At 36.1% G+C, this 12,729-nt stretch overlaps 1 protein-coding gene and 1 long non-coding RNA gene across 12 annotated transcripts in view; one reads left to right on the plus strand and one right to left on the minus strand.

Annotated features, from left to right (window-relative positions):
* Window positions 1-5,815: 5,815 nt before the first annotated feature.
* ank3b (ankyrin 3b) overlaps window positions 5,816-12,729 on the minus strand; it is a 178,268-nt gene continuing 171,354 nt past the window's right edge. For 10 of the 11 annotated variants that reach the window (XM_088069699.1, XM_088069698.1, XM_088069700.1 and 7 more), the window contains 4 exons: window positions 10,222-10,305; window positions 9,781-9,981; window positions 8,233-8,304; window positions 5,816-7,231 (listed from right to left, as the gene is read on the minus strand). In XM_088069699.1, coding sequence (XP_087925825.1) covers window positions 8,257-8,304; window positions 9,781-9,981; window positions 10,222-10,305 — 333 coding nt within the window. In that variant the 3' untranslated portion in view covers window positions 5,816-7,231; window positions 8,233-8,256. The remainder of the gene's footprint in view (window positions 7,232-8,232; window positions 8,305-9,780; window positions 9,982-10,221; window positions 10,306-12,729) is intronic. The other variant, XM_088069697.1, reaches the window with a different exon arrangement.
* Window positions 8,249-10,515, plus strand: LOC148186287 (uncharacterized). The gene is made up of 2 exons (XR_015774922.1): window positions 8,249-8,369; window positions 9,795-10,515. It is a non-coding gene; the product is annotated as an uncharacterized LOC148186287 (long non-coding RNA).

The following is a 12,729-nucleotide window of genomic DNA, read 5'->3' on the forward strand; positions in this document are numbered from 1 at the left end:
CGTGTTTCAGCACGCTATTTTATTCTGTTTTGAGGTTTTTTGAGCTGTTTTTTGGATATGTCATTTTTGACGTTTTTGCCATACTATAGCCTTGGTGTTTTGGTCATTTTTTTGACATTCTATATTATGGTGTTTCTGGCTGTTTTTGCAAGTTTAAATGCTATGGCGCTTTCAATCAAGATATTTTATTCTGTTTTGAGGTGCTTTGAGCTGTTTTTGGGACATGTCATTTTTTGACGTTTTTCCATACTATAGCCTTGGTGTTTTGGTCAATTTTTCGACATTCTAAATTATGGTGTTTTTGGCTGTTTTTGCATGTTTAAATGTTATGGCGCTTTCAAGCAAGATATTTTATGCTGTTTTGAGGTGCTTTGAGCTGTTTTTGGGACATGTCATTTTTTGACGTTTTTCCATACTATAGCCTTGGTGTTTTGGTCAATTTTTCGACATTCTCAATTATGGTGTTTTTGGCTGTTTTTGCAAGTTTAAATGCTATGGCGCTTTCAAGCAAGGTATTTTATTCTGTTTTGAGGTGTTTTGAGCTGTTTTTGGGATATGGCATTTTTGACGCTTTTGCCATACTATAGCCTTGGTGTTTTGGTCATTTTTTTGACATTCTATATTATGGTGTTTCTGGCTGTTTTTGCAAGTTTAAATGCTATGGCGCTTTCAATCAAGATATTTTATTCTGTTTTGAGGTGCTTTGAGCTGTTTTTGGGACATGTCATTTTTTGACGTTTTTCCATACTATAGCCTTGGTGTTTTGGTCAATTTTTCGACATTCTAAATTATGGTGTTTTTGGCTATTTTTGCAAGTTTAAATGCTATGGCGTGTTTCAGCACGCTATTTTATGCTGTTTTGAGGTGCTTTGAGCTGTTTTTTGGATATGTCATTTTTGACGTTTTTTTCCATACTATAGCCTTGGTGTTTTGGTCATTTTTTTGACATTCTATATTATGGTGTTTCTGGCTGTTTTTGCAAGTTTAAATGCTATTGCGTGTTTCAGCACGCTATTTTATGCTTTTTTGAGGTGTTTTGAGCTGTTTTTTGGATATGGCATTTTTGACGCTTTTGCCATACTATAGCCTTGGTGTTTTGGTCATTTTTTTGACATTCTATATTATGGTGTTTCTGGCTGTTTTTGCAAGTTTAAATGCTATGGCGCTTTCAATCAAGATATTTTATTCTGTTTTGAGGTGCTTTGAGCTGTTTTTGGGACATGTCATTTTTTGACGTTTTTCCATACTATAGCCTTGGTGTTTTGGTCAATTTTTCGACATTCTAAATTATGGTGTTTTTGGCTATTTTTGCAAGTTTAAATGCTATGGCGTGTTTCAGCACGCTATTTTATGCTGTTTTGAGGTTTTTTGAGCTGTTTTTTGGATATGTCATTTTTGACGTTTTTGCCATACTATAGCCTTGGTGTTTTGGTCATTTTTTTGACATTCTATATTATGGTGTTTCTGGCTGTTTTTGCAAGTTTAAATGCTATTGCGTGTTTCAGCACGCTATTTTATGCTTTTTTGAGGTGTTTTGAGCTGTTTTTTGGATATGGCATTTTTGACGCTTTTGCCATACTATAGCCTTGGTGTTTTGGTCATTTTTTTGACATTCTATATTATGGTGTTTCTGGCTGTTTTTGCAAGTTTAAATGCTATGGCGCTTTCAATCAAGATATTTTATTCTGTTTTGAGGTGCTTTGAGCTGTTTTTGGGACATGTCATTTTTTGACGTTTTTCCATACTATAGCCTTGGTGTTTTGGTCAATTTTTCGACATTCTCAATTATGGTGTTTTTGGCTGTTTTTGCAAGTTTAAATGTTATGGCGCTTTCAATCAAGATATTTTATGCTGTTTTGAGGTGCTTTGAGCTGTTTTTGGGACATGTCATTTTTTGACGTTTTTCCATACTATAGCCTTGGTGTTTTGGTGAATTTTTCGACATTCTCAATTATGGTGTTTTTGGCTGTTTTTGCAAGTTTAAATGCTATGGCGCTTTCAAGCAAGGTATTTTATTCTGTTTTGAGGTGTTTTGAGCTGTTTTTGGGATATGGCATTTTTGACGTTTTTGCCATACTATAGCCTTGGTGTTTTGGTCATTTTTTTGACATTCTATATTATGGTGTTTCTGGCTGTTTTTGCAAGTTTAAATGCTATTGCGTGTTTCAGCACGCTATTTTATGCTTTTTTGAGGTGTTTTGAGCTGTTTTTTGGATATGGCATTTTTGACGCTTTTGCCATACTATAGCCTTGGTGTTTTGGTCATTTTTTTGACATTCTATATTATGGTGTTTCTGGCTGTTTTTGCAAGTTTAAATGCTATGGCGCTTTCAATCAAGATATTTTATTCTGTTTTGAGGTGCTTTGAGCTGTTTTTGGGACATGTCATTTTTTGACGTTTTTCCATACTATAGCCTTGGTGTTTTGGTCAATTTTTTGACATTCTCAATTATGGTGTTTTTGGCTGTTTTTGCAAGTTTAAATGTTATGGCGCTTTCAAGCAAGATATTTTATTCTGTTTTGAGGTGCTTTGAGCTGTTTTTGGGTCACACCATTTGTTGTCGTTTTTGCCATACTATAGCTTTGGTGTTTTGGTCAATTTTTCAACATTCTAAATTATTGTGTTTTTGGCTGTTTTTACATGTTTAAATGCTATGGTGTGTTTCAGCACGCTATTTTATGCTGTTTTGAGGTGTTTTGAGCTGTTTTTTGGATATGTCATTTTTGACGTTTTTGCCATACTATAGCCTTGGTGTTTTGGTCATTTTTTTGACATTCTATATTATGGTGTTTCTGGCCTTTTTTTGCATGTTTAAATGCTATGGTGTGTTTCAGCACGCTATTTTATTCTCATTTTAGGTGTTTTGAGCTGTTTTTGGGACATGTCATTTTTTGACGTTTTTGCCATATTATAGCCTTGGTGTTTTGGTCAATTTTTCGACATTCTCAATTATGGTGTTTTTGGCTGTTTTTGCAAGTTTAAATGCTATGGTGTGTTTCAGCACGCTATTTTATGCTGTTTTGAGGTATTTTGAGCTGTTTTTTGGATATGCCATTTTTGACGTTTTTGCCATACTATAGCCTTGGTGTTTTGGTCATTTTTTTGACATTCTATATTATGGTGTTTCTGGCCTTTTTTTGCATGTTTAAATGCTATGGTGTGTTTCAGCACGCTATTTTATTCTCATTTTAGGTGTTTTGAGCTGTTTTTGGGACATGTCATTTTTTGACGTTTTTCCATACTATAGCCTTGGTGTTTTGGTCAGTTTTTCGACATTCTAAATTATGGTGTTTTTGGCTGTTTTTGCAAGTTTAAATGTTATGGCGCTTTCAAGCAAGATATTTTATGCTGTTTTGAGGTGCTTTGAGCTGTTTTTGGGACATGTCATTTTTTGACGTTTTTCCATACTATAGCCTTGGTGTTTTGGTCAATTTTTCGACATTCTCAATTATGGTGTTTTTGGCTGTTTTTGCAAGTTTAAATGCTATGGCGCTTTCAAGCAAGGTATTTTATGCTGTTTTGAGGTGTTTTGAGCTGTTTTTGGGATATGGCATTTTTGACGCTTTTGCCATACTATAGCCTTGGTGTTTTGGTCATTTTTTTGACATTCTATATTATGGTGTTTCTGGCTGTTTTTGCAAGTTTAAATGCTATTGCGTGTTTCAGCACGCTATTTTATGCTTTTTTGAGGTGTTTTGAGCTGTTTTTTGGATATGGCATTTTTGACGCTTTTGCCATACTATAGCCTTGGTGTTTTGGTCATTTTTTTGACATTCTATATTATGGTGTTTCTGGCTGTTTTTGCAAGTTTAAATGCTATGGCGCTTTCAATCAAGATATTTTATTCAGTTTTGAGGTGCTTTGAGCTGTTTTTGGGACATGTCATTTTTTGACGTTTTTCCATACTATAGCCTTGGTGTTTTGGTCAATTTTTCGACATTCTCAATTATGGTGTTTTTGGCTGTTTTTGCAAGTTTAAATGTTATGGCGCTTTCAAGCAAGATATTTTATTCTGTTTTGAGGTGCTTTGAGCTGTTTTTGGGTCACACCATTTGTTGTCGTTTTTGCCATACTATAGCTTTGGTGTTTTGGTCAATTTTTCAACATTCTAAATTATTGTGTTTTTGGCTGTTTTTACATGTTTAAATGCTATGGTGTGTTTCAGCACGCTATTTTATGCTGTTTTGAGGTGTTTTGAGCTGTTTTTTGGATATGTCATTTTTGACGTTTTTGCCATACTATAGCCTTGGTGTTTTGTCATTTTTTGACATTCTATATTATGGTGTTTCTGGCCTTTTTTGCATGTTTAAATGCTATGGTGTGTTTCAGCACGCTATTTTATTCTCATTTTAGGTGTTTTGAGCTGTTTTTGGGACATGTCATTTTTTGACGTTTTTGCCATATTATAGCCTTGGTGTTTTGGTCAATTTTTCGACATTCTCAATTATGGTGTTTTTGGCTGTTTTTGCAAGTTTAAATGCTATGGTGTGTTTCAGCACGCTATTTTATGCTGTTTTGAGGTATTTTGAGCTGTTTTTTGGATATGTCATTTTTGACGTTTTTGCCATACTATAGCCTTGGTGTTTTGGTCATTTTTTTGACATTCTATATTATGGTGTTTCTGGCCTTTTTTTGCATGTTTAAATGCTATGGTGTGTTTCAGCACGCTATTTTATTCTCATTTTAGGTGTTTTGAGCTGTTTTTGGGACATGTCATTTTTTGACGTTTTTCCATACTATAGCCTTGGTGTTTTGGTCAGTTTTTCGACATTCTAAATTATGGTGTTTTTGGCTGTTTTTGCAAGTTTAAATGTTATGGCGCTTTCAAGCAAGATATTTTATGCTGTTTTGAGGTGCTTTGAGCTGTTTTTGGGACATGTCATTTTTTGACGTTTTTCCATACTATAGCCTTGGTGTTTTGGTCAATTTTTCGACATTCTCAATTATGGTGTTTTTGGCTGTTTTTGCAAGTTTAAATGCTATGGCGCTTTCAAGCAAGGTATTTTATGCTGTTTTGAGGTGTTTTGAGCTGTTTTTGGGATATGGCATTTTTGACGCTTTTGCCATACTATAGCCTTGGTGTTTTGGTCATTTTTTTGACATTCTATATTATGGTGTTTCTGGCTGTTTTTGCAAGTTTAAATGCTATGGCGGGTCTCAGTACGCTATATTATGCTGTTTTGAGCTGCTTTTGGGACATTTAATTTTTTGACACTATTTGCCTTACTACAGTCAGGCATTTCCGGTCATTTTTAAAGCATGCTATATTACGTGTATTTGGCCCTTTTTGTATTGTTATACTATGGTGTATTTCCAGAGGGTATTCTAGGGAGCTTCCAGCTTTTTTTTAGGATATGTCAAAGGACATATTTTACCATACCATAATTTGGCGCATTTGATTATTTTTTCGACATGCTATATAATGTGTCTTTGGCAGTTTTTGTAACATTCAATGCCATGACGTGTCTTGGCACGTTATTTCAGGTGGTTTTCAGATGTTTTCGGGACATGTTAATTTGACATTTTGGTCATACAAGACGACATAGTGTAGAATGTTGGAAAAATGCCCAAAAACATCATAATATAGCATGTTAAAAAAATACTTTCGTATCATACTATAGTATGTGTTCCATAGTAGCCTTTAAAAGTCATACTATCTCATGTTGTACTAAACAGCATTAAAATGTATAGCCTGCTATAACAATACCATCTAAATGTTTTCATAATATTTGAACGTATTTCAGAAACGTTAGAGTACAGAATACCACCCTGATTTTGCAAATTCGAAAAATTACACAGAAAAACAAACTATAATTCAGTTTTAACACAATTTATTTTTCTGCTTAAATAATTACTTGGATCATCCAGTGTAGGCTATGTTGGTTTGTCATACATGTTGGTACCAGATTTATCATCAACAATGGCTGCTCAGGGTGGTTTTGAATGAAAAAAAAAAAAAAAAGATAACCAAAAACAAACAAATGAATCACACAGGAACAGAAGATCAGATTTTTAACAATGTGTGATCAATACTGTGATTTAGCTGAAAATAATTATTTTTGGATAATGTGTGCTAAAAATGAGATTCTCTGTTCTCGTGTAACTTAAAAGCCATCAAATTGTCAAAATAAAACTTACACTTCTAGTATGCATGATGGGCTTACAGATAGACATTTGTTTTTGATGCTGCACACACACAAGGATGCTAGCAGGAGAAAACATGATGTGCCAGTCTGCAGGTTCCACTGTCAGTACCTTCCCTAAGCTTTGTTATCGCAAGTGCCTGTGTGTTTTCATTTTCGTACAAACAAAATAAAAACAGTTGTAGATGACAAATGGTTGGGTTATTATGAGTGTTCACAAAGACAGAAGTACCACCTCTCTAATTGTATTACAGTGCTTTTGAATTAGGAGGAAACTAAAAGGAAAGCGTTAAAAATAAAGTGACGTCACATGCAGCAAAATATTATTCCTCTGCAGACAAATAATGTTCCACAGAAAGAGCGGAAGTAGCTGTTGGCTTTAAAGAAACGTCCTTTGTTTAAAATCAAGCACTTATTTTTTTTTTCTTCCATTCGTTTCTCATTTACATACAGCTTTTTTTTGTTTCTTTTTATGTATTCGTTTGGGAAGAGCATGTCAAGTCGCACACTCAAGGCTGTTCAAACAGTGTCGACCTGTCAATACAAATGCACTGACTGCAAAGCTTCAACTCAAATCAGTGCATAAACAATCTGTGAAGCTACTGATTTTTTTTTTCAATTTTATACAGTGTCATTTATATACAACAAAAATCACTCATTTACTATTGTATTTCATTTTTTAAAAAAGAACCACATGGTACACCCCGATACTGTGGGTCCAGGAGGAAAAAATAGACCATATAAGGCAAGTGTCTGAGAGTGAATCACACGTCTTCCTTATCTGTCAGTGTTTAGTTTTTCGTTGTTTGTGCCGTCTTTGGTCACAGGTACCTTTCATTCGTTGAAGATGAGAAAGCTCCAGTTCACGTCCATGCGTGTCCTGTCGGCGTGGTTTCCAACATTGAGTGAGTTTTGGTGACATGCTCATGCGAAATCAAAGAAAAGTAACTTGTTCTGCGTTGTCTTGCTGAAGAACCATGCGTTGTAAGTGAAAGCTTCAGACACGTTTTGGTCGATTGACGAGGCTTCCAGTCTTGTTTTCCCTCCCAGGGCGCGTGTATGGTGTTGCAGGTGGACGTCAGTGGACCTGGAGGGTAAAAAACATAAACTTGTATTGAAGTCTAAAATCTGCTACAAATGGATGAATAAGTATTCTGCAATCAGTTAGTTTGGTTCATTATTTAGCATGTCGTCCAAAATCACGTAAAAAATCACATACTATAGCATTAGGTCCATAATAGCGTCAAAAAGTCAAACTACTGCATGTGATCCAAAATGCGTGAAATAGTCATTCTATAGCATTGGGTCCAAAATCATGTCAAAAAGTCATACTATAGCATTTGGTCCAACATTGCGTCAAAAAGTCATACTTTAGCATTGGGTCAAAAATCTCGTCAAAAATCATACTACAGCATGTGGTCTTAAATCGCATCAAAAAGTGATACTTTAGCATTTTGTCCAAAATGGCACCAAAACATCATAGTATAGCATGTGGTCCAAAATTGTGTAAAATATAGCATATCATTAAAAGTTGCAATAAAAAGTCTGTCCATAGCATGTCGTCTAATACTACATTATGTTGTCGAAAAACAGCTTAAAAATGTCATACTATAACATGCTGTCGGCGATGTCACAAAAAGGCATTAATAGCTTTTTTTTTCAAAATGGAAATAATATTTGTCATCGTATAGAATGTTGTTCAAAACAGCCCAAAAGACGTCATAGTACAACATGTCTTCCAAAACAGCATAAAAATGTCACAGTAAACCAAGCTGTCCAAATCGGCATAAATACATCACAATATAGCATCTCTCCTTAAACACCATGAAAACATCAAAGTATACCAACTTGTCGAAACTGGAATAAAAACGTCATCATATAGCAGAATATACTACGGCTGTAGCAACCTCTAATTCAGCCAATGAAAACCCCAGTGCCGGCGGTCAAAGCTGGTCAAATGTCTGTCCCAGGGCCGGCAATAGTCTAACCTAAATAGATTTTTAGAGCAAAATTGTGAATCATTTGACTATTTTGGCTTTAAGGAGTAAGAATTATCTACTTCATAAGGGGATAATTGTAGTGTCTTACCTGGTTTAGTTGAGAGTTCTACTGTTATGACTGACCCTTCTTCCCTTGTTTTCTGTTGGCACTGTCTCCAGGCTTGCAGAGGGTGGATGAGGAACATTCAGGTTTGTCGAAAGAGAGAAAACAAAGAGAAAACAACAGTAAGTGTTGTGTCCTGGCTCAGTTTGACTCGCGCGTGTTAATAAAGCACAGTTGAACTCAACCTCTGTTGCAGAGATCACAGGCAGCATGCTGCAAGAAAGACAAGTTTAAGGAGAGAAAAAACTGCAATCAAATTACTAACATGAGATCAGACATGCCTCAATACATGTTAAAAGAGAGAAAAATATATATTTTTTTCTATATTAGTTGAAACGTAATATTAGTAGTTCTCACGCCCAATCACAGACAGGACTGTTGTACAAAGCTGTCGACACACAGCACAACACTGCAAAACATGTACACAGATCATTTTAATAACCCTGCTTCTCCGTTACAAACAACACACAAACCAAACACAAAGCCATTTTTTGATACTAGCATGACGGCCAGCAGCTCAGATTTATGCTGAGATCAAACTTTATAATAAAAGCCCTGATCTGACAAATGTGCACCGGTGAGTAGGAATTTTTTTGTTTTTGCTCTTACAAATATTTTAATTGAATTTACAAAAAATTCAAAAGAAAAAAAAAAAGAAGATGCTTCAGTCCACTACTTTTATGTGAAATATGAAGACTTGGTTCGGTGAGTTAAGCAGCTGGATCAATTAAATCACTGCAAAAGAAGGTGCTATAATTAATTATTGTGTCTATTCACGTTGGCGTTCTCCCCTCCCCAATCAAAACAGAAAAACTGAGTTATTATATCATAAATTTTGTCCTGCTTGTATAATAAATATGTATTCATCCAAAAGCATACCCAATTTAAACAGTTAAAATTGTGCTGTTTAATTGAAAACTGTTCAATTGAATAACGTTACAGTCTCTGTCGTTTGCTGCAAATATTCATCCCTCATGCACTTCTTAGTTGAATTATCAATTAACCAACTTGTCAGGCAAACAAACAAAGCTTTTTTTTTTGGAGATGTCAAAAATTCTAAAAAAAATAAAAAAATAATAATAAAATAATATTCCCATTTCTCAATTCAAAATATGGATGAAAACGCACTTTTTGTTGATCTTGGAAGTCTGTCTGTGGTCCTTCCTGCCTGATCACCTGGTCTGACACGTCCCGGCTACGTTATGGCAGGAAGTTTAGGCGCCATCGTCTCCTAATTTGGAAAAGTGACTGACTGAAAAAAAAAATGCGTAGACTCATCCAGAACAGGGTTAAAACTAGCCTTTAGCTGCGGCTGTGAAATATTTTCCTCCACTTAAACCTCGTTTAAAAGTGAACTACAGGCCTCAGCTGGTGCTCACCTGGTGCACAAATTACATCCTTCACCGCTACTTTGCTTGTGACGGATTCTTTCACGTTACTCTGATTTGTTAAGACAACTAAAGCTTCATGCAGGTGTAAGTGGGTCGAGATTGCTCAGGTGACTAAGTTAGGCGCACGGTTTTTAACCCCAACCTCTTTTTCTCCAGACTTCTCAGCTTTGTGACCGTGTCGGGAGCGCTTCCCCCTCTTCTTGCCCTTCCCCCCTGTGGCTCCTGCTGACGTTACACCACCACCACCACCACAAGCAGCAGCTCCTTCTTCTGTTACAGCATCGCCTTCACTCTCCCTCCTCTCATCCGTGTTGTACACACGGCGCACCACCTTTCTGATCACCTGTAACGGGCAGAAGCACGTCAGCGGGGAGGAGGTGGAGGAGGGAGGAAGGAAAGAATTTTGAGGTGAAATAATGGAAAGGAGGATGAGGATGCGTGTGTGTATAAAAGTTTATTTTTTAAATTTGTAAAGGTGTTTTTCTAATTGATATATTACTGGGTAAACACTGGTGTGTGTGTTTGTGTGTGTGTGCTGTAGATTGAAGATGCAACAGGTGATGGGGAGGGTGATGATGGTTACTTTTCTGGTGACCAGATTCCCGTCTTCATCTGTGAACTGCTCCTCCGTCACAGACTGTCCGGGAATGTTTTTGGCCTCCTCTCCCTGAGGTGAAGGGTTAAAGAATGAGTGAAAGGACGATGGAGGAGTGAAAGATGGAGGGTTGGGAAGAGGGTTGAGAGGTTATCTGTAAGACTGTTATTCATCTCGTCATGTAAAACATAAAAAACATGCAGACGACAGCCTGCCCTTCCACAACTGATGAGTTTCCCACTGTTTAAGTCAAAAATAAAGATTTGAAAACTGCAGAATTTATCATGATTGAAGTTCTTCAAGGTTTTTAACGTGCAGTTTCATCATTACAATGTCTCAGATATCTGAGATGCAAGAAACGTTTTCTTTTTAGCAAGGTAAGACTGCAGAAACCCACCTGATGCATCAAACAGGCTGTCGCAACATGTTAACGTGACTCCATGAGACAAACTTCAAGACACACGCCTGCAGCAGCAGAGCACACCATGACACAAAAGCTATCATTCATTACTTTACACGTAAAACTATTTTAATCCTGAATATACTGCAAAATGTCAATCACTGCAAACCTCAAGTCCGACTTCAAGCATGATCCAGCATGTTCAGAGGAAAAAAAAACAGCTTCAAACTTTCAGCTGCAAACTCTACAAACTTCAAACTTCCATGCACAAGACAAATGCATCATACTGTCAACTCCACTGAGGCTTCATTTACACAGAGAGGACTATCTGTACTTTAGAGCTGCAAAAATGTCTCTAATATGACAAAATTTATTAGGAACAATTTTGATAGTTGGCTTGAGTGCATCTTTGGTTTTTGGACTCTTTGAAACTATTATCTGGCATGTTATGGACCAAGTGATAAATTTAAGAAATTACAGTGTTAAATGTCTTGTACATTTCAATTTATACATCCAGTCGCAGCTGTTTTCCAGTTTTTAACAAGAGGGAGAAACATCTGTGTGATTTTCCGCCTCTGTGGAAATTCAGCCTCAGAATTACGAATACCAATACACACTAAATATGAGCCACACACACACACACACACACACACACACACACACACACACACACACACACACACAGCGAAACCAACAGTCCAACAACCAGGTACAGCACAGCTGCTGGTGAAGTGACTCACACCAACACGCAGTGAGAAGCACTTCATGCTGTAGCAATGCTGAATATCCACACACACACACACACACACACACACACACACACACACACACACACACACACACACACACACACACACACACACACACAATGCAACTGAAGTCCAGTTTCCATCTAAAGAATATGCAAATTGAATTTGTTTCCATCCACCAAGAAGACGCAACAAGATAATGTGACCAGAAAACCTAAAATTATGGAAAACTTATTGGAACGGTTGAATGTGTGTTTGGACATTTGTCAGACATCTTACAAATTCCTTAACTAAAATTTTAAGATTATTTATTTTAAATTAGATCATTAATTATTTACAAATAATTTTTGGCAAATAAACTTATTTTTGGAAAATGTTCATACATTGAACTGATATTTTTCCGACATTTTTGGACATTTAATTTTCTTAAAAAAAAAAAAAATCTGTTGTTTGACCACTACCACTAAATATTTTGGACATTGTACCAGTACTTTTCTAATATTTTTTGAATCATTTTTCTAATATATTTTAGACATTTTACTTTTTTGAAAAAACATTTTACAATGAATTTTTTGGAAAATTTCCAACACTTTTCAGATATTTTTCAGACTAAAGTTTCTATATTTCTACTGTTCTTCTCTTAAGTGGCACTGATGTACGTAATAATCTACACACCAAGACTGTTTTCTTTGCGCTTTGTGTGTTTTCTTATGTCTGAGCCAAGCATAAAAACTTTTCGTGATGTTTTGACTTTTAATCTTATTTCTCAAACATTTCCACTCAGATTTAGACTTTTTTGGATGGAAACCCATTCTGATACACTGTTTTTCTACAAACCCCAATTCGAATGACGATGGGACGTTGTGTAAAACGTAAATAAAAACAATACAATGATTTGCAAATCCTTTTCAACCTATATTCCACTGAACACACTACAAAGACAAGATATTTAAGGTTCAAAATGATAAACTTTATTGTTTTTCTGCAAATATTCACTCAGTTTGAATTTGATGCCTGCAATACTTTCCAAAAAAGCTGGGACAGGGGCGTGTTTACCACTGTGTTACATCACCGTTTCTTTTAACAACACTCAGTAAGCGTTTGGGAACTGAGGACACTAACTATTGAAGCTTTGTTGGTGTAATTCTTTCCCATTTTTGCTCGATGTACGACTTCAGTTGCTCAACAGTCCGGGGTCATACATTGTTTTTTTAACAAACACTGCAGCTACACACACACACACACTCCCATGTTAACAAACACTCTGTAAAACACACACAGGCTGTCAAACACACCAGCGCAGCATGTAGCGTCTGTTCACAACCCGTCTGTCTAACTCTGTCTCGC

Source organism: Plectropomus leopardus, chromosome 19, assembly GCF_026936395.1.
Source record: "Plectropomus leopardus strain MGB_pleo_1.0 chromosome 19, ASM2693639v1, whole genome shotgun sequence".
In the NCBI taxonomy this organism is placed as follows: Eukaryota; Metazoa; Chordata; class Actinopteri; order Perciformes; family Serranidae; genus Plectropomus; species Plectropomus leopardus.